This window comes from Chiloscyllium plagiosum, unplaced genomic scaffold (genome assembly GCF_037043375.1).
Source record: "Chiloscyllium plagiosum isolate Xiang-an unplaced genomic scaffold, Cpla_swu_hap1 HiC_scaffold_32, whole genome shotgun sequence".
NCBI classification, from domain to species: domain Eukaryota; kingdom Metazoa; phylum Chordata; class Chondrichthyes; order Orectolobiformes; family Hemiscylliidae; genus Chiloscyllium; species Chiloscyllium plagiosum.
Genome location: NW_028270170.1, coordinates 31,338,862 through 31,362,077, shown reverse-complemented (window position 1 = coordinate 31,362,077; position 23,216 = coordinate 31,338,862). Strand labels below are relative to the sequence as shown.

Below are 23,216 nucleotides of genomic sequence, written 5' to 3'. Positions count from 1 at the left end.
AAAATCTTCACCTCCACATCTTTCTCCACATATTGGCAGGCATATGCAACATTTACCCAGAGGGTTGTGTACCACATGACTATCTCTGGAAGTTCCACCTCCATGCCAGCTGATACCAAGCAGCAGTGCCCAGTCAGCCATTTTCCTGCACTCCCACATTTGCTCGTTGGGCTCCCTTTCCTGTCATTACCTTTTGCTGGTTCTTTCTGCTCTCCCAGCTGTAGCTGCAGTAGAAGTTGCCAATCAATTGAAAAGACCTTTGAATCTTTTCGAAGGCCTTTTCTTCTCTGTTGTGTTCTTAAGTTGGCTTCTGCAATTTAAATTTTAGTTTGAGGTGGTTTACTACTCTGTGCACATATCCAAGTCTGGAGTAATAATGGAAATGTTGCAGTAGTGTCATTTACATTGTGTCAGACTCCTATATGCATCATTCATCTCACAAATGGAGGAGTTGGTAAAGCTGACTTGGCTGGATAGCTGGTTTATAATGTAGAGTGATGCCAACAACATGGCGTCCAATTCCTGCACTGACTGAGGTTACCAAGAAGGACTCTCCTTCTCAACTTCTCCCTTTGCCTGAGGTGTGCTGACGCTCAGGTTAAACTGTCATCAAACCCCTCTGCCTAATAACAGGGCAGGCCTCTGGCAACTTTACAATCTCAGTAAAGACAGCTGAGATCATTGTAGGGCTTCAAGGCACAGGATACCTCCTTTACAAATCAAGTTGAAGGATTAGGAAATGAACAGTGGGAGGACTGAAAAGAGAGGTGAGTTAAAATGGAAAAACAGAGGAAAAAAAATAACAACCTGTACTAAGACAAGGGGGAAAAATCCAATTTGCATTTTTAAACTAGTAGTCCCCAAAATTCAAAATCCGTAGATGAGACTCCATGTTTAAATAAGTTTTTTGAGTGCCAGAGATGTCGATTGGCAGTAATTTATAATTGTGAACTTGTTACATAGAGTGCTTATGGTGCTAATTACTAGGCCTGAATTCTGGAACTATCATGCAAATACAGCAACTTCATGACACTGAGATGGACAGTAAAAAAAATCTTAAGCCCATACAGCAATGTTTGTGAAATAACTCCACAGAGGCCAGTATCCTGTCACAAAGTTATCCTTTATTTACACGTGCACAGAACATAGACTCTGACCAGTCCCTAGAATAAGGAGAATCCCTGAGACAGTTATATCTGTCAGCCAGGACTCCCTAATTGGCCCAGGGTAACAGCCCCAATTAGGGATCACTTACTCAGTGAGACCTATCTGGCCAACCTCATTCCAATCACTACAGTTTGGAGATTCATATTTAGCTGTGCAGTAGTTTCTTGCCTGAAATTGCTGTGCCATTCACTCATAAATGGTTTTAACATCATGGTCAAATGAGGAAGTAACCTTGCAAAAAGAAGAATAAGATTAGTTTGGTTTACGTCCAGATCACCTTCAGTTCATTGATGCAGTAAATAGAACATTAACAATCTGAATCACAGGTTGCCCCCAGAGTTTATAATTTGCAATCTTAACATATCATAATTACTGAACGTTCTGTCTGCCACCCTCTCTGTTGTGGAGGTGTATATACAGCTGCTCAATAACGGCTGCTTGCAATTGAGTCTCGTAGTTTTTCTTTGCACAATGTGCAGTAGCCATGGCAAAACAATACAATGGGTTACAGTGAACTAATTTTGCAGAAAATATTTAAGAGAAATTTCTTCTAATATCCTGACAAAGTTTCAAAGTGCTCTGGATCCAATGGGCTAGTTTGACAGTATGCCTCTGTTCCAGGCAGATGCAGCAGGTATACAGATTCGGACGACCTTTTCTTCATACAGAGCCTTGCAATTTTATATTTTCAGCTGTGCAGATAGACAGAATCTCCCAAATTAGCATAAAATATTGCAATGCAGTCATTATGTTAGGTATTTAAGCCCTAGAGAGAGTCAAAAATCCACAATTTGTGACTCAGTGCTACCAATTCACATAATTAGTTTAAATAAATACAATAACACATGGCTACGTTGGAATTCTGCAACAAACTTTGAGCATTATCTGTTTGCTCAATATCACATGAAGCAATCAGCATACCTCAGACACAATACCACGTGTTGACCAAACATGATTATGACATTGCTTCTGGTAATTTGGATGGCACACTAAGGTGAGAATTATTATTATATCAGTCAACTCTGGTTCTGAGGTGAATTTGTGCCCATTTGATGTTCCAAACTCTACTGCTAACAAATATCTGGTGGCCCTGCGTTTGAAACAATACATTGCTTTGTAAACACAATAATTTATTCTTCTGCTAGACTGCAGTTGTGTCTGTTTTGAGCATTATGATCTGGTTGTTAAACAAACACAGGGTGAATTCATTCAGAAATCAATTAAGGAGTTCCATATGTTCATAAGAACATAAGAACTAGGAGCAGGAGTAGGCCATCTGGCCCATGGAGCCTGCTCAGCCATTCGATAAGATCATGGCTGATCTTTTCGTGGACTCAGCCCCACTTACCCACCATTACCCTTATTTTCTTTACTGTTCAAAAGTATAAATCTCCTTGCCTCAAAAGGCAAAGGTTTGAGAGGGTTGGCTGCTCAAGAGCCTCATCAGCCTGACTGGGAGAGGTAGACGCTAATGAAGCAGGTGGGAGACTCTGAACCCATCCCAGTGTAAAGTCACCCACAGAGTTATAAAAGAATAAATAAATATTTGGGTTCAGGCTTTGGGGAGGCAGTACCCTCCTCAGATGATTCTGGCCATGGAGATTCGGGGGTGGGGGGAGGGGGGGTTGACGAAAAGGGTTGACCTCCTTGGTGCCCGCTTTTGTGGGTTGAGCTGGGCTCTGTCCTTTACCTCTGCAGGAAGGTTGCCTCCATTAAGCTGCTAGCCTCTGTATATGGCAGTGTCTGCTCCAGAGGCAAAGTACCGATTTGATGCCAGAAAATCACCCCTCATTAGGACCTGAAATGTGTAACAAAATCAGAAATTCCTGGGAAAATCTCAAATGGTCTGTAAAAAGACAGCAGAGTTAACATTTTGGGCCCAGTGACCCTTCAGAACTTTTCTCAGCTATTTCTGACTTTGTTTCTGACTTCCATCATCTACGGTTCTATTTTTGTTTATAGCCTTAAATACGCAAATGGTTGCCTGACTCCCTGATCCAGGAATCCAATCCGACCTGCTCCTTGCACACTGGCATGAAAGAACTGGTTGAGCTGACCAACTCTGCTTCCCCCACTTTCTTGCTTCTTCCCCATAGCTCACATCCGAGCTTGCCACCTTGGGGGAGGCAAACTTCTGTTCAATATTTGAGGTTGATGATCATCCATTAGAATTCTTGATGATTGCTTATTGACCTGAAGATTGACATGCCTCACCCTGAATGCTGCCAAGCTGGCTAAGCACTTCCAGTAATTTTGTTCTTGGAATATTTTGAGAATTACTGGCAGTACCCTGACTTATGGCTATTAATGATGTATGCTGACACCTAAAAAAAGATGAATTTATGAAGTGTATCATTATATCTTGACTTTGGATTTTCTTTCTTTTGATAAAGGTGTCTCTGTACAATGCTGAGGAGTTCTGTGAGAGCGAGCAATATACCGACGATGGGAAATGCTGCTCCGAGTGCCCTCCGGGAGAAGGTGTGGTTACTCCCTGCGGAGCTGAGGATACAAAATGTCAACAATGCATGGACAGTAAGTACACTCTATGCTGATGCCTTGTTCCATCATGTTCTATTGCTGGTGCTCAACAGACTGAAGCAAAGGAATGTCCACTTGTGAAGAAAAATGATGCAAAAATGAATTGGGGCTGATCCGCAATCCATATTCCAATCTCTTGTGAAGTCATGATTTCATGAGAGAAAAAAAAGTTTACATGTCAGTGATTGCTTCACAACAAATTAAATCCAGAAATAATGGCAGTGATGTTCTAGGGACCAGCAAGGGTAAGTGAGAGACTCTGTCAGTACATGTCAAGGAGAATTCCGGTCTCTCCAGGTTTCTGTCCCATGTATATAGCAGAAGGAAATTGTAATAGGGATGTGGAGTTGGAGGGGGGCAGTAAAGGGAGGGAATGGGCCAGTCTTGTCACCTCTGTCTCTGCCAGGGGTTTAAGGTGAGAAGTCATTCCTGGGCTATCCTGATAATCCTGTTTACTGCACACTAATAAGGAGGAAAGTTAATAGATACAAAGGAAGATTGATTACTCTTGCTGAGACTCCTTTTAATTTGGTTTCCAGTTTTTCTTTGATTTGCTGAGCTTTTTCCACCAAAGTGTCAAAGAATTATAGAGTCTTACAGCATAGAAGCAGACCCTTCCGTCCAACTATTCCATGCTGACCATGTTCCCAAAACAAACTAGCCCCATTTGCCTGTGTATTGCCATATTCCTCCAACCTTTCTTGTTCATGTACTTATCCAAAAGTCTTTTAAATGTTGTAACTACACCCACGTCTACCACTTCCTCTGGAAGTTCATTCCACACACAAACAACTGTGTGTAAAAATGTTGCCCCTCATGTCCTTTTTAAATATTTCTCCTTTCACCTTAAAAATATGCCCCCTAGTTTTGAATTCCCCCACCCAAGGGAAAAGACCCTTGCTGTTCACTTTATCTATGCCCCTCATGATTTTATAAACCTCTATATGGCCACCCCTTAAAATCCCACACTCCAGTGAAAGAAGTCCAGTCAATCCAGCTCATTTTTATATCTCAAACTCTCCACTCCCAGCAATAACCTGGTAAATCGTTTCCGAACCCTCTCCAATTTAATAATATCATTCCTATAGGAGGGCAAACAGAACCATATACGGTAATCAAGAAGAGATCTCAACAACCTCCTGTACAACTTCAGCATGATTTCCCAATTTCTACACTCAAAGGTCTGAGTGAAGAAGGCAATGTGCTAAATGCCTTCTTAACCACCCTGTCTATATGTGACACAAATTTCAAAGAATTATGTACCTGAACCTCTAGGTTTCTGTGTTCTACAACACTACCCAGGGGCTCTACCATTATTTTTATTAGTCCTGCCCTTGTTTGTTTTACAAAAATGCAATACCTTGAATTTAGCCATTTGGATACAGAACTGGCTCAAAGGTAGAAAACAGAGGGTGGTGGTGGAGGGTTGTTTTTCAGACTGGAGGCCTGTGACCAGTGGAGTGCCACAAGGATCGGTGCTGGGTCCTCTACCTTTTGTCATTTACATAAATGATTTGGATGCGAGCATAAGAGGTACAGTTAGTAAGTTTGCAGATTACACCAAAACTGGAGATGTAGTGGACAGCGAAGAGGGTTACCTCAGATTACAACAGGATCTGGACCAGATGGGCCAAAGGGCTGAGAAACTGGCTTGAGCCAGTTCTGTATCCAAATGGCAGATGGAGTTTAATTCAGATAAATGCGAGATGCTACATTTTGGGAAAGCAAATCTTAGCAGGACTTATACACTTCATGGTAAGGTCCTAGGGATTGTTGCTGAACAAAGAGACCTTGGAGTGCAGGTTCATAGCTCCTTGAAAGTGGAGTTGCAGGTAGATAGGATAGTAAAGAAGGTGTTTGCTATGCTTTCCTTTATTGGTCAGAGTATTGAGTACAGGAATTGGAGGTCATGTTGCAGCTGTAGAGGACATTGGTTAGACCACTGTTGGAATATTGTATGCAATTCTGGTCTGCTTCCTATCAGAAAGATGTTGTGAGACTTGAAAGGGTTCAGAAAAGATTTACAAGGATGTTGCCAGGGTTGAAGGATCTGAGCTATAGAGAGGCTGAACAGGCTGGGGCTGTTTTCCCTGGAGCGTCGGAGGCTGAGGGGTGACCTTATAGAGGTTTACAAAATTGAGGGGCGTGGATAGGATAAATAGACAAAGTCTTTTCCCTGGGGTCAGAGAGTCCAGAACTAGAGGGCATAGGTTTAGGGTGAGAGGGGACAGATATAAAAGAGACGTAAGGGGCAACTTTTTCACACAGAGGGTGGTACGTGTATGGAATGAGCTGCCAGAGGATGTGGTGGAGGTTGGTACAATTGCAACATTGAAAGGCATTTGGATGGGTATATGAATAGGAAGAGTTTGGAGGGATATGGGCTGGGTGCTGGCAGGTGAGACTAGATTGGGTTGGGATATCTGGTCGGCGTGGACAGGTTGGACCGAAGGGTCCTTTTCCATGCTGGACATCTCTATGACTCTATGAATCTATAAACTCCATCTGCTACTCCTGAGTCAATTGACCCAATTGATCAAGATCTCTTTGCAATCTTAGATAACCTTCTTCACTGTCCACTAAACAACCAGTTTCGGTATCATCCTCAAACTTACTAACCATGCCACCTATATTCTCATACAAACCATTTACATAAATTATAAACAAAAGTGGACACAGTATCGGTCCCTATAAAACACTGCTGGTCACAGGCCTCTGGTCTGAAAAATAACCCTCCACCATCACTCTCTGTCTCCTCTCAGCAAGCCAATTTTGTATCCAGTTGGCAAGCTCACTGTGAATCCCATGGGATCTATTTTTATTTAGTAGTCTACCATGTGGAACTTTGACAAAGGCTTCACTAAAGTCCATACAGACACTGTCTACTGCTTTGCCTTCATCAATGTCATGGTAGCTCTTTCACTGTCATGGCGCCTGTTTCACTTTCAGGCACCTTTGACAAACTCTCTGATTCAGCTTACTTGTACACAGGTACACAGGATGGTTAAGAAGCCATTCAGCGTGCTTGCTTTCATTGCTCAGACCTTTGAATATACAAGTTGGGACGTTAGGTTCTACAGGACATTGGTGAGGCCTCTTCTGGAATACTGCATGCAGTTCTGATCGCCGTGCTATAGGAAGGTTATTATTACATTGCAGAGGATTCAAAAATGCAATTGTACTAACGAACCTGATTCAATGCTTAGAATGAGACCGACATCCAGCCCCATAGGCCAAGTTTTCCACTCTCTACCACACTTCCAGCTGAACAATATTGTATTGTTTCTAAGTTTGAAACTATTTGTATTTCTCATGATTAACCATAAAATGAAATCTGGTCATTTGTGAAACTGATTCCACTTTTGAAAAGTCTTCACAGCATTACACGCATTCAATTTGTGCTAACTTAAATGTAACAGCTTCCCTAAATTTTAATTTTTCTTGCTATTGTATTCCTCTTCTTCAGTCTTGTGCTGGAGGGCAGATTTGACTCAGCCCCATGATTCCCACCATATTCGCGGCAACGAGACAGGTCCCAAATCCTCTCCAGCCAGAATAGTGTTCGAACCCCATGCTGTTGGCACCAATCTCAGTCACACTGCCTGTCTAGTCAACTGAATAAACTTCCTCACCCCCAGAAACCATGCCCCCATCCCCCCACCAAGAAGTTCAAGCTGCTGTGGCAAAATACTCTTTTACATTAATGTTAAAGCCTGTTGCTATGGATACTGATGATCTGGGTTCAAACTTCCCTTCACCAAGTCTAACTAGGAGCTTCTTCTGTTCTTACTGCCCACTATTGGCATATGGTAGAAGGACTTGCAGATTGACCCTCAATCAATTTGGCTACGTTCTGAACATGGCTTTCTCGGCCATCAAATCATGGATTTGGACTTGAATCCAGAGCTTTTGCTTTAGAGGCTGAGGTGGCACCACGAAGACCACCTCTGTTGTACTGTGGTCAGGATATGTAGCGACTTCTTTCTGAACAATCCATGTCACAAGATGGTTTGGAGACATCTAAGATCAGGGCATTGGCACCAACTGGATCTGAGCGTCACCAAGCATGACCTACTGAATAGCATTCTTAACACACACAGCAGCCACTGTGCTGACTGTAATACAGATCACTCCCTGGTGTGCACCAGAGTTACGATGCAAATAAAGATTTTATATTCAAAGTAGAATACTGTCTTTGTAGCAAAGTTGGTCATGCTGCTTACGCAGATTAAAAACTAGGTGTTACTCAGGTTTTGAACAGGTTTTATCTAGCATTTCTATGCACAGTGCAGAAGTGAAATGGAAAACCCTTGGATAGGTCACCTATAATACCATACTCTCAACACCTGTGAAGTAGAAGTAAAACGGGTTTACTGGTTGGTGGCTAACATCATTATGACAGTACCTATCATTGAAGTGAAACAGTCTATTCTCATTAATTATAAGAAAGGTGTAAACAAGATGATTCTGAATGCACTGAGAGGTGCTTTTCCAACAAACTGGCTGACATGCAAATGACTATTGGCTACAATTTTGCTAGAATATCCAGATATGTTTTTCAGCAGAGGGAACTGCAGGGGATGCTCAATGGGATCAAAAAGGGAACAGGTCCATCAGTGAAGACAATAGTTCATTGCCCCCTGCAATCAACAGTTGGAGACATGAGTGGAATATTACCTTATATTGTAATCTGGGGACAAAGCTAACAAAATATCATAGAAATCCTCTGTGAATATTGTACCCTCCTCCCTGTGGAGGAGCTAACCAAAGTTACGATTCACTTGCTATGGGCATTGATCTATGGGTTCCTCAAGATGATTGGAACACCCTGAGAGCTTTGAAATTGTTTGAGGTCTGCAGTCGGTTCAGGGTGATGTTCTGGCACAAAATAAAAAACCCTTCTGAGGAAGGGTCTCCAGACCTGAAATGTGAACTCTGATTTCTCTTCAATGACGCTGCCAAATCTGCTAAGCTTTTCCAGTAACTTCTGTTGATGTTCTGGCACAGGTAGTCTTTGGCATATTCTTCTCCTTGTTACTGCCTTTAGATAGTCTCTGTAGTTCATCTAATGCAGAACAGAATTGATAGAAAGCTGCTAAATCTGATTATCATAGAATCCCTTCAGTGTGGAAACAGGCCATTTGGCCTAATAAGTCCACACCAAGCCATCAAAGAGTAACCCACCCAGACCCATTCCCCCTACCCTATTACTCTACATTTATCCCTGAATAATGCACCTAACCTACGCATCCCTGAACACTATGGGCAATTTAGCATGGCCAATCCACCTAACCTGCACATCGTTGGACTGTGGAACACCCGGAGGAAACCCACACAGACACGGGGAGAATGTGCAAACTCCACACGGACAGTCACCCAAGGCTGGAATTGAACCTGGGTCCCTGCCGCTGTGAGGTAGCAGTGCTAACCACTGAGCCACCATGCTGTCCCTACCTCTGAACTTTCTGAGATCTAAGGCAGAGGTTTACCAAGACTTCATCAGAGCAATACCATCTCTCAGCATTGAAGATGTGACACTGGAGGTTGTTGATTGCTTCACATATCTAGACTCAGGCGCAAGAGGGGGTGCATTGATACGAATCACAGTGGCCTGTGCCTGTGCTGTCAGAGGGACTCAGACTTGGATAACATAACCCCTGCTTTCAAGTGACAATTTATCAGAGCTGAGAGATGGAGATAAAAAATTTTTAAGTAGTCAACAAAGGAATACTCAACAAACTGGAAGCCAAACAAATGTGAGGTCGCTGAGATAATAAATTACTTGAAAAAGAATGTGGAATCTCTAGCTTAAGTTTGCATAAATTCAGGAACTACTGTGTAGTTAAAATGCTGTGGATGCTATTGTAAAGACCATTGTTAAATTTAAATCTAGGGTTTGAAATCTGAGATGTAGTGAATATGGCAGTAACTCCATGGTTAAAATCTTAAAGCTTTGTGCATACGTGCTGGAGTTGCATTCAATGTGAAGTCACTCGTCTGGAGAAGGTGAGTTTGGGCTGATGGCCCTTTTTGTGTCGGAGATTGTCTGTTATTTTGAAAACAACCTTCTGTTCCTCTGTTATGCCTGTGTTTGTGGCTTTAATTTTAACACAGGGTGGATATTTGAGCATATTGATGAATTCTTCTAATTCTGCTTGTGTGAGTCCAAACATTCCACACATCAACTGAAGTGTTGAAAGTATCATTGCCATGTGTCTGCATTACTTAATAGATGATGTGATGAGAATGAATAAGGAGTCCATAAAAGCTGAAAAGTAGCTCTCGAGAAAGTATCAATAAAAAAGCTCAAATATGTTATTTTGATCAGATTAGAAAGCTTTGTACCAGGTTTAAAAAGCAGAGCAAGTTGCACAATATGAATGAGCAAGTTGAGTAGAATTGTTTGACAAAGCTGCAGGTGGAAAATGTATCATACAATATCATTTCTGACTGTCTTTATAAAGTGAGACATTGAATGCAAAGGTGAAGAGGTTTTGCTGAATCTATGTAGAACAGTTCAGCTTCACTGTAACTGTGGGTGATTCTGGATACCAGAAGGATGTGAAATGTGAAGGATTTGACGAGGGTGTCAAAGAGATTTATTATAGGTTGCAGTAAGGGAGGTTTATTGGCAAGCTGGGACTGTTTATCCTTAGAGGCAAGATGCCTAAGGGAACTTGATGGACTGGACAAAATTATGATATAGATGGAATGAATAGAATCTGTTTCTAATGAACGAAAGATTGATAACAAGATGTTCAAGTTAATTGGCAAAGTTTCAGTTACAACCCAAGTAAGACCTTTATACCAACCCAAGTAAGACCTTTATACTACAAATTAGAATTTGGGATTCACTTCGTCCTTGATATTGAGGGGGATCCAGATTTTAAATTAATTTTCAAAAGGAAATACTTGATGAGAAAATAACTATTATTACAGATAGTTTGGCACTGCTAGGCCTGATGGGATTCCTTAGATTAGACTAGATTCTCTTTAGAAGAACTGGCGCAAACTTGATGGGCTGAGTGGCCTCCTTCTGTGCCGGTTTCATCTATTCTGTAGGACCCAAAGTGCATCACAAAAATGCCTAAAAGAAGCTGTTGAGGGTTAAAAGTTCAGAAAAACGGTCATGGTGGGCATCATGTTGGGAACCAGAGGAAACACACTTGGGTGCATGATTTCTCTCTGTGGCACTGTCTAAGGTCAGAGTCACCAGCAATCTTTTACTCAATGCTGACATTAGCACATTCATTACAGATGCTGCAGCAATTATGTCAGGATGAGTAAAAGTGTGTGAAACAGAAGCAACCCGACAGAGAGCATGAAACAGCAAGTTTCTCCAGCCTGCTTCTTCAGCACACCCCACTGATGCTTTGAGACCTGGACAACATCTACTGTGCAGATGAAATGGCTAAACAATTTGCGCTTTTCCTGTCCCAGATGTATCCTTGACATCTCTTGACAGGACAACAGAGACATCTGCAATTTGCTAATTCCAGCATTTTCACTCATATCTCTGCATATGAGGCATTGACTCAGCCTTGTTTGTTAGATGGATGACAGCCTTACACCCGTAGATCTTCTTTATGGTGAATTGGCTACTGGGTCATGACCTCCTGGGCATCTGTACCACCTTGACAAGGGAACTTTCAAATGAGATCTGAAGTAAGGAGCTGTTGACACAGGCAGCTGGGAGACAAGCACTGGCAGCTGTTTGGAAGGCTGATGGGAGAGGAAAACAGAAATGAAAAGCTCAGCTGTTGACAAAATGGCATAGAGAAAATAGATCAGTAATGTGAGCCCTCTCTCAGCCTCTGTCTTCCTCTACAACAAATGTGCTTGACAGTGACACGTCAGAATGGAGCTTCTGAGCCAGATCAGGTGATGCTTAAGACAAAGAGTTGACCACAGAGGTGTAAAGCAGGAGACTGAAGTGATATAACCACATAATGACACAAGCTTACTTATAGTTAGTACTTATAATCTTGGGATGAACCATTCAGGATCAGCAGTTGTTACTGAACTTCATTCCAAGGTACATCTCACAGCCTAGGATTACATACAGGTCCTCAGGTCATCGGTTTTAGACCTTGGGCAAAGTTACAAATCACACAACACCGGGGTTATAGTCCAATAGGTTTATTTGGAAGTACTAGCTTTCAGAGCGCTGCTCCTTCATCAGGTGGTTGTGGGGTACTAGGTCGTAAGACACAGAATTTATAGCAAATGTTTACAGTGTGATACAACTAAAATAGTCCAACAGGTTTATTTGGAAGTACTAGCTTTCAGAGTGCTGTTCTTTCATCAGGTAACTAGTAGGGCAAGATCATAAGACACAGAATTTATGGTAAAAGATCACAGTGCCATACAATTCAAATGATATACTAAGCAAACTTAGATTGCTGTTAAGTCTTTCATCTTTTACAATGGGTTACAGGTTTCAGTTCATTAATATGTAAATCCCAGAACTTCTTCTAAATCACATTCTTGAGATAAGTCTTAACTTAAGACTGGTTCTATTTCCAAAGTAGGAATTTATAAAATGTTACGTGGATTGACTGCCTGCATGTTATGTGCTTTTTGAGCAAAAATAGAATGTGTCTACAAATACAACTCTGCAAATGCAAATTCACCCCATATACTTACATGTTTGTGTGCATGTGTGTGTGCGCTCCCTCTATCAACTGTGCATGCACAAGCCAGAGCCACACCCTGCATAGACTTCTGATACCGCACATACATGGAGATCTGACACTGTACATGCACGGACACTCATGTGTCATAGGATTGTTTATCACATTGATGTGTGCTTTAATGTTGAACTGGATGGGAACCACTGAGCTAGGTAGCAAGTGTTAAGAGAGACCATATATAAAAAGAACTATTGTATTTTCAGCATGCTTAGTTTAAATCAATCATTTTTGATTTTATGTTGTAATACACTAAATGCTTGATTTGAAAACAATCACAATTGCATAGCACTATGGCTGATGTTTTTATGTCACTGCTTAATGCGCTCGTATCTAAAGTAATAATTTGCCTTTGTTGTGGACTGGGCCAGGCCCCCTCAAAATATTTTAAGAAGGTAGCCTAGACCATAACATTTTCTTATTTTAAAGGCAGATGTGAGGTGGATGTTCCAGGTGTGATGCAGCTGGTCAGACCACTCAGCTTTAAGCAAAACAGAATTCATTTAAACACTGTAGTTGAAATACGAACAAAAGAAAACAGAATTTAGAATAACTTAACTATTTGAAAACTCAACCGACTCGATAATGCAACTTAACTAAGGAGCTATTCCAATTCCTCGAACATCCCATAAATACACCCTTTGACAAAAGGCAAATTCAACCTCATGTTCTTACAGACAGGAGAGATTTCAGAGAGAGAAGCCAAGCAAGAATCGTCTGCTGAAACAGCTTTTGACTTCCTGCTAAAAAAAGTGCTAGAAAAAAACTTGAACTGAGAGAACTGACCACTCCCCTTCCAGACATTTTGGCACCTCTGCCTTTTTGACCTCTCTTAAAGAAAACCCAAGGAGAAAATAACCTTTTTAAAGTGACAACAGCATCATCACACCTCCTAAATCTCATGGATTAATGCCTCTTCAAACACAGATGCATTTATTAAATGTCAAACATTTGTATCAAAATATTGAAGCCATTTGTATCATACATAAAGTTGTTACTGACTCTTTTCTACTTCAATAAATTATTTTACATTTTCTTGGTAACAGAGAGCAAATTAGAATTAAGGCCCAATCACATCAAGCTTGACCCTATTAAATAGTGGAGAGAGTTTGAGGGGCTGACTGACCTACATTAGTTAAAAATCACACAACGCCAGGTTATAGTCCAACAGATTTATTTGGAAGCAGTAGCCTTCGGAGCACTTGTGTGATTTTTAACTTTGTACACCCCAGTCCAACACCAGCATCTCCAAATCATGACCTACACTAGTTCCTGTTTCTTATCATCTTGAATGATGTTAAGAAAATCACACCATTTTCTCCATCCAGTTATGGGAGACTCTGTTTTATTGCTGAGCTGCACCATGTCATTCCACAACCTGTGGCATTCCACTGAATCAAAACATTGAACAACTGCATGCCTGCCAATTTGCTATATGAATGCACAGCAACTGTTCAAAGTTTGTACGATTCTTAAACACTAAATACTTTAAGTAATTAGAAAAGCAGCTACAGTGATGGTAAATAATGATTAAATTTCTTCAGCATGGACATGGAAAGAAATAACCCAAGGTGTGCCAATTTCAAACAAGGAGCAGGTACATTTCATCAGATGCTACATTCTCCCTCCTGCTGCTGAAGCGCATGGGAAATATGGCATTTTTTAATGGACAGATACCTTTCTGTTCACATAAGGAGAACTGGATTAGTTTGAGAAAATCACTCGGGGGCTGGGCAGCCTATAGATTTAGAACTAGCCTGGACCTTGACTGTTTTTTTTTACAATTATTCTAAGTTTTAGGAAAAAGTCACCAATTCATTTGGTAAATGTAAATTTGTTTCAACACTTTACAAAGGCTTTCTCACAGCTCAGTGTATGAAAGGTATCAATGCATATGTATCTCAAGACCACTATAATCTCTTGAATTAGCTTTAGTCCACTTAGAAGATCAAAGAGATTATTTGCCTGTGAATTTGGTCTAATTGGGGTTTATCTTTGCTTAAATACATACTGCCTAATCTGCAATGTTTACAGGTACACCTCAGTGAGTCTGTATAAAGAAAGTGCCAGTAATTCTGTTTTCTCATGTAGTCTCCTTTGCTCCAGGGCAAGTACAATTTGTTTTTAAATGTCAAAACAGATGTTAGGGAGTTTGAACCTTACATAATGAGTTATGTAGTTTGACTTGAAGAGCATTTGTACAGGTATCTTTGAGAGAAGTGGTTGATATCAACTTTGAATCAACAATTATTTTTCTCAATATCTTGGGTATGGAAAAAGCCACAGACACAGCTGACTCAGTGATCTTAGTTGTGAAAACTGAAATGCTCAGTAGGGAAGGCATAATGACAGTGTGACAAAGGAATCAAGTCCTTTATTAAATGACAGATGCGATTATACTTTGGCAAATCTTTGTCTATTTACTTCAGTCTGGTGATGTCTTTGGTATCATCTTTGAATGTCCTCTGGGTGTAAGGATCTGATAGCAGTGCAGAAAACACTAATGCAAGTTCAACTTTTCATCTACAGTAGAGCAATGAGGCTACAATTGGCATTCATTCTGCTTAAATTGAAACATTTCAAAACGGAATAGTTAACAATGTAGTCAAGCAGTAATTTTGGGGCCGATCTCAGGCTTTTAAAGGATACAAATAAAATTTACAGGAGAATTTTCTAGTTCTGAAGTTGGCAAAAGGCCACAAGGAGATGCAAGAGAAGCATAAGATTTGAACAAAGAATTAGAATTATGAAGCAGTTACTTCACAATCTCTTAAGAACTGGAGAGAATTTGCAGATGTCAGATTTTTAAAAACATATTCAAGGAATATAAAAATTATGATTGATTAATAAATCATTTCACATTAAAGCTACAAATTAATGTAATGTATCTCATAATTAAACTTACATTATACTCTGCTTTAATCATGTATTTGAAAATTCTAACTGCTAAAAGTAGTGAGAAACTGTTTCTGATATTTGCTCAGGCCTACACGTGACATGCACCAAAGCAGTTCCTTACCTGGAATGAATGTTCGTTTTCCACAGCACTATATTTTGCTCCTCTGCATTTCAAGGTTGCATCTACTTAATATTCAGGACATTGGTGATGGCAGGTTTGACTTTGCTGGCACCAGGCCACATTCACAGCTTTTGGCAATGCTCGCCGTATTAACTTCCATTGCCTGGAAACAGCCAGACAAGGAAGGACGAATCTATAAATAATCAGAGCAATCAATTCGATCTAAAGGGATTTTCTTGAGCAAAATAATGGGACAGCAAAGACTCAAATGTCTGAATTGCTGTGTCATCAGGGCATGTCAGGGTGTTTTGTGTCTGCTCGGTGACTGAATTAGCAGGATATGCCTCACAGTTGCTTACACACAAGTTCATGGTCTAAACTTGAGAGGCTGTTGCAGTTGTAAGGAAGGGAGAGGATTTCCTGGGCACACATTCCAGGAGATTACATTAGATTCCCTACAGTTGGGAAACAGGCCCTTCGGCCCAACCCTCCGTAGAGTAACCCACCCAGACCCATTTCCCTCTGACTAATGCACCTAATACTATGGGCAATTTAGCCTAGCCAATTCACCTGATCTGAACATCTTTATGAATGTGGGAGGAAACCGGAGCAAACCCATGCAGACATGAGGAGAATATGCAAACTCCACACAGACAGTCACCCGAGGCTGGAATCGAACCTGGGACCCTGGTGCTGTGAGGCAGCAGTGCTAACCACTGAGCCACTGAGCCACTGTGCCGGCCCTCTGGTCAGTCTGCAGTTACAGAAAGGACAGGAGAATTGTGAGTAGGTGCCATCGAATAGGATAGGAAGAGGCAGGCAGCGCAGGAATTCTCTGGGAGTATGGCACCTTTGAAACTAGCATTTCATGGTATTCATGGTGATGGGAGTATATTGTTGAGTACGTTGGTGGTACAAGATGCAGAATAATCAGTGGCCACAAGGCACTTGAAAAATCATAGAATCCCTACAGTGTGAAAGCAGGCCATTCAGCTCATCAGGTCCACATCAACCCTCTGAAGAGCATCCCACCCAGACCCAACCCCTACCCTGTCCCTGTAACCCTGCATTTCCCATGGCTAATCCACCTAGCCTGCACATTCCTGAACACTATGGGCAATTTAGCATGGTCAATCCATCTAACCCACACATCTTTGGATTGTGGGAGGAAACTGGAGTACTTGGGGGAAACCCATACTGACAGGTGCTGGCAGGTGGGACTAGATTGGGTTGGGATATCTGGTTGGCATGGACGAGTTGGACCGAAGGGTCTGTTTCGTGTTGTACATCTCTTTGACTCTATGACTCTATGACACAAGAAGAATGTGCAAGCTCCACACATACGATCGTCCGAGGGTGGAATTAAACCCAGGTCCCTGACGTTGTGAGGCAGCAGTGCAAACCACTGAGGCATCGTGCTGCTCCAAGTCAAGGTGTTAGAGAAATGTTTCTGCAAACACCATATGATTCCTACATGGTTATCAACCCCTCCATCCTGATACCAGGGTCAATCAAAACATTGTTGGGAAAATGCACAACATTTCATGTGGCATTGCCTGATACAGCAAAGAAAACCGTTTACATCCTACAGTCAAGAGTTTTAGAAGCAGATAGGAAGTTACAAAACAGGATCTGAAAAGTGGGGGATATAAGAATAGTAAACCAAAGAGGTATTTACATGTAGCTGGGGATATGGTGCAAGAGGAAGGGCTACAGATTCCTGGGGAAGAAGGGACCCATTCAAGTTGGTCAGTACGTACAGGAGAGCAATGGCACCTCAACAGGATGGGGACCCATGGCCTTGCTGAAGGGTGAACTATTATTGTGATGGTGGGGTTTTGCTAATTTTGTAGGTGGTGAAATACCAGTTAGGAGTAATTAGTGGCACATATGACTGGTAGAGTCAAACAGAACTAGAATAAAGGATAGTTCAAAAATAGGACTAGCTTACAATCAGAACTGATTATAATAGAAATGACCTACAAAAGTTAAAAATTGCATGCATTCATAGGAACTTCCCTTCCATTCTTATTCTTAATGTGGATACAAATTAAGCATTTAAAGCTCTCCTGAGGCGCTACATGACACTTCAAAGCTATTTTCAATTTGTCACCTCCTGCCCTGGTTAATATTTATATCATTAATCAATCATAGAATAGAATCCCTACAGTGTGGAAGCAGGCCTTTCAGCCCATTGAGTCTGCACCGCCCCTCTGAAGAGGATTCCACCCAGACCTACCCCTCTACCCTATCCATGCAATCCTGCTTTTCCCCTGGCTTACCCACCTAAGCCTGCATATCTCTGGACACTGAGGGCGATTTAGCACAGCCAGTCCATCTAACCTGCACATCTTTGGACTGTGAGAGGAAACCTACGCAGACACGGGGAGAATGTGCGAACTCCACACAGACAGTTGCCCAATGCTGGAATTGAACCTGGGACCCTGATGCTGTGAGGCAGCAGCGCTAAACACTGAGCCACTGTGCGGCCCAAACCCTCTTTCGTTATGACCATCTGAACAGAAGTAGGTCAATTTTCTTCTATTTAACCCATTCCCCACCTTTAGACAGTCACAACAAATATTTATTTTTAGCATGCACCTCCATTAAAGATTCAATGAAGTGGATCAAAATCAAAGAGCCAATTTTAAGGATTCTAGAGTGGAAGCAAGAGAAATGTTATCATTTACCAACTTTGAAGAGGAAAAAATACAATGAAATGCAACTACAAAGAGGCATAGGGATGTTCATAATACGTTTAAAAGAAGAGTCAAATAGAAATTGCTGAGAAAGCTCAGCAGGTCTGGCAGCATCTGTGGAGAGAAATTAGAGTTAATGTTTCGGGTTAGGAGACCCTTCCTTAGAACATGCAGGTGTAAGGAAGGGTCACCACACATGAAACATTAACTCTGATTTCTCTGCACAAATGCTGCCAGACCTGCTGAGCTTTCTCAGCAATTTCTGTTTTTGTTTCTGATTTACAGCATCCACAGTTCTTTCAATTTTTATTTAAAAGAAAAGAATGTCTGATATAGAGATGAAAGATAAAGGCTGCACAGTTTACAAGTCATTAAACTCCTTGAAGTGTCAGATTCTTAAACTGATGCCACAGTTATTTAATTATTAAGTGGCACCCACAGCAGTGATAATGTTTGTAGATCTCTTTGAGTTTCCAATGAATGGTTGTTTCCCCAATCTGCTTCTTCACTGGATGCTGTCTTCTGAAACAATGAGATAAATATAGAAAGAGAGTCTTTCAATCCTTGCTGTTTATAGTCCATTATCTTTCTCTCTGCTCCATATCCCAATATCAATTTCTGAAATATGGTATGTTGTATATTCCCAGGTCTAGCTTCCATGCCTTCCAAGTGCCTCTCACAATATGTCAGATTATCATACGAATAGGAATTAAAACAGGAGAAGTGAATTTTTTGATGCTGACTCGGTTGCCTCGTTATAATATTGTTATACAAGATGGTAATTACAATACAGATTGTTTTGTGCATTTCACATGGGCCTCCTGAACTTGTCTCAATCTATTGTCAGATGAACATAGTAAAAATTTCAGCTAAGTGAAAGTGAGGACTGGAGATTAGAGATTGTGGTGCTGGAAAAGGACAGCAGGTCAGGTAACATCCGAGGAGCAGGAGAGTTGACATTTCAGGAAAAAGCACTTCATCAGGAATCTTTTTTTTGAGGCTGAGAGCTGAGGGGTGATGAAATAAATGGTAGGGGGTGGGACTGGAGGTTAGGCAGCTGAGAGTGCAATAGGTAGATAGAGGTGGGGATAAAGGTGATAGGTCAGAGGGGAGTGTGGAGCAGATAGGTGGGAAGGAAGATGGACAGGTAGGATAGTTTGAGAGGGTGGTGCCGAGTAGGAAGGTTGGATCTGGGATAAGGTGGGGGGAGGGGAAAATGAGGAAACTGGTAAAATCCACATTGATGCCATGGGGTTGAAGGGTCCCGAAGCGGAAGATGAGGCGTTCTTCTTCCAAATGCCGGGTGGTTAGGGAGTGGTGATGGAGGAGGCCCAGGACCTGCATGTCCTTGGCAGAGTGGGAGGGAGAGTTAGAGTGTTCGGCCACGGGGCGGTGGGTTTGGTGGGTGCGGGTGTCCCGGAGATGTTCTCTGTAGCGCTTTGCGAGTAGGCATCCTGCCTCCCCATGGAGGGGGAGATCCCTGATGAAGGGCTTTTGCCCAAAATGTTGACTCTCCTGCTCTTCGGTCGCTGCCTGACCTGCTGTGCTTTTCCAGCTCCACACTCTCGACTCTAGTAAAAATTTCAAGTCAGTCTTCGACATTAACCCTGTTTTAGTCCGTGAAAGGAACTTGCTGAGCTGCTACTTAATTTTGATTACTTGATGAGAGAATCATCATTTCAACATTTTTATTCTAATGGAGTTCACTCAGCCATAATAGATTCAGATCAAACTGAATTTAAAGTATGATGAGACATTAGCGTCACAAACGAATATCACTACTGGTCAGAGTCTGAACTTGTATCGAAATTAAAGCCAGTTTAGTTTGAATTGAATTGAATTAACTTGAATTAAATTAGTTTTATTGTCACATGTACTCAATGAATATAGTGAAAAGTTTATAAGTTACAACTTACAATGCCATCTAAGGTACAAAGGTATCAAAAAACAATCATAACTTACAGAATAGAGAAATCATGGAAAGAAAGTTACTTTACAGCTATACTTAGTATAAGTATAAGTCAGAAAACGAGAAGCAAAGTTAAAAAGACAAACATCACAGTCTCTCGTCCATTTAAATCAAGCTTATTTAACATTAAAGCTTTCATCCTGGATCTGATTTTGTACTGCAATACAATCTCACTGTCTTAAAATCTTATCTGTACTTTTCCATTATTACCTTTCAATAAAAAAAATGAAGTAACTGGAAATATGTTGTAGCTCAGATAGTATCTGAAAGAAAAAGTCAGGGTGAGCTAATCAAAACAATCATCATTTCCCACAGAGTGGCAGCTATGCAAGCAAATTCTCCTAGATTACTTCATGCAGGATTCATTGGCATCTGTTGTAAAAGGTTCTGAATTGATACATATTGAGAAGCAAAATCCAGCTACACAAGGATTTTGTTTCAGGGCAGATCTGGCAAGATATTTTTCTTAAAGTTGAAAGTCAGCATGTGTGAAGGGAGAGAAATCCATAATCCAATAACCACAGATATATTCGGGTTAAAGCTATATAAAGGGAGATTGTTTTTTTCCTCACTTTGCATTTAATTTTTTGATTGTGAACTATTTAAAATATTAATCTATTTCATTTACAAGTGTTAACAGTAGTTTTGGATTTTTAATTTGTAGTATGGAAAAATCTTTGCTTGTTTCTTTGCACAGATCTAAAACATTTTTCTTATAAGCCCACATACACGACACCAACCTTGGACACATTCATTCATTCGTCATTCTTTCTTCCATTGCCAAGAACTGTATTGTTTGCTGTCCTTGTGCTCATTTTAGTTACTGGAAAATAACATGGAGGGTTGAAGCTGTAAGTGCTCTCATTGCTGTCAGAGCATTTATGAGCTGAATTCTCTAATGGGAACATCATTGTAATGCTGTTTGAGGAAATTAAGAAAATCGAAGGACAAGTAAATGGCTGACAAACTCATCAAAGATCATTTCATTTCTCTAGTTCTCTAACTCATTCTCATTAAAGCATTGGACTGCATTTTTAAAATCTTCCACATATTTTTGCTGCTTGGATCCACTCATGATTTTAAACATTGCTTGATTTTTGAGTAAAAGTTTTTTGAGGATTTTTTTCATTAAATGAGATAGGTGAGGCTCCCTCTTAGTCATCATTTTTCAGGACCGTAGATTTTGAGTTTCTCTAGCCCTTTCTTCTAGGGTGACTGTCGTAAAATTAGTAGAACTACTTTGATCCCCAAAACACATGATATAGAAGGTCTTAAGAGTTTAGGTAATTGGCTTCATTTTGCCATCTATAGAATCCATCTACCAGGCCGGCTGTCAAGGAAAGGCCACCAGCATTCTTAAATATCCATCCCACACTGACAATTTTTCCTACAACCTCTACCATTGGGGAGAAGTTACAGAAGCACCAGCTGGTTTCGCAACAGTTTCTACCCACTGTTGTTAGAATACCTAATGGACTCATAAACTCTTAACATTCACCTGTACCTGTGTTTTTGGTTTTGCCGCTGTTTACTTAGTATTTACTAATCTATGCTACTCAACTCTGTGATCTGCCTGTTTTGCTCGCAAGACAAAGCTTTTCACTGTGCTTCAGTACACGTGACAATAAATTCAATTCAATTCAATTCAATTCAATTCAATTCAACTATTGGACGTCTTTCACTATAGGTATATACTAAGGAGACTCAGTGAGGTGGTAGATCTCAGTCAATGCCAATAGCATTACCTGTTGGGAGTATCAGGACGCGATGAAAACATCAGAATCTTGGATAATGTTATTCGGGGGTCAAAGAAATGAAAACGAGAATTAGTAATAGTCTTCCTTGACTTGCCTTAAGCTTTTGATTCTATTGCTCACACCAAAGTTAATTAAGTCAATTATAAACTTTTACTCTAATAATGTTACACATATAGACAGTTATAAATGTAGGACAGAGGAAATTAATTCAGCACAAGGAGTCAAACAGGGTGATTTGCTTCACCTATGTTATTCAATATTACGATGGACTGCCTTATCAATACAAGATTAGAGTGGTGCTGGAAAAGCACAGCAGGTCAGGCAGCATCCGATGAGCAGGAAAATCACCGTTTCAGGCAAAAGCCCTTCATCAGGAATCATCAGGAGTCTAATCTTGACTCTGATCCCCAGCATCTGCAGTCCTCACATTCACCTCATCAATATGCTAGAGCATAATAATTGGGGGTGTGAAGTTGGAACGAGAAGAGATTAAATATCATTGTGATTCTCTGGCTTTTGCCAATGATGTCACTTTTTGAGTGACCCTTGTGAGGGTATGATAGAAAATTTAAAGATAGTACAGAGGCTTTATGATAATAGGGGCCTTAAAGTCAGTATTAAAGGATTCCACTTTGTATATAAAAATAACATATTTATTTACAATTATAGGAAAGAGTGGAAACTAGGGAAAACAGGTATTCAATATATTACTCCAGGAGAAACCAAAAAATATCTCAGTGCTAAGTTTGACCCTTTGGTAGGATTGAAGATCGTTAATTGGGAATCACAATTATCAGATTGGATTGAAAATTTGAAGAAGGCTTTGTTATGCCCCGTGCAGAAAGGTGAATTATTTGAAACCTACTTTATCACAAGATTTTATTATCATCTTACTATTTTAGAGGGGTCCCAAAATTTATTAAACAGACTTGATTCCATTGTTAGGGGTTTTGTAAAAGAGAAACTACATCTACCGCCACGTACTCCGGTAATCTATATGAGTGGGATAGGGACTGGGTGGGGCTTGTTGGGGATCCCTAAATTGGCAGCCCGGATTCCAATTGCAATATGAGAAGACATGAAGCTTTTAAGCATTCATCGGACCAGTATGATGCATGCCTCATATTATTTCAATGATGAGGATGCCTTAGATAAATTTATGGAATTAGGGCAATTGAAATTGTGAAATCTAGAATCCAGCGGTGAGTGGCCTAGTTTTTGGAAAGTTAACAGATACAGAAGAGAAGGAGGACATCATAGATGCTATAAGTGTGAATTATGGCAATTGGAGAGAAATTGAGACAAATAATTGCATGTCTCTCTCCTGTCAAGGATTGGAAGTACATTATTTCTGTCTGTCTGCTTTACTCTCTA

At 40.7% G+C, this 23,216-nt stretch overlaps 1 protein-coding gene across 1 annotated transcript in view; it reads left to right on the top strand.

Annotated features, from left to right (window-relative positions):
• LOC122539962 (tumor necrosis factor receptor superfamily member 16-like) overlaps window positions 1-23,216 on the top strand; it is a 182,791-nt gene that overhangs the window by 25,245 nt on the left and 134,330 nt on the right. The window contains exon 2 of the mRNA XM_087977886.1: window positions 3,561-3,702. Coding sequence (XP_087834012.1) covers window positions 3,561-3,702 — 142 coding nt within the window. The remainder of the gene's footprint in view (window positions 1-3,560; window positions 3,703-23,216) is intronic.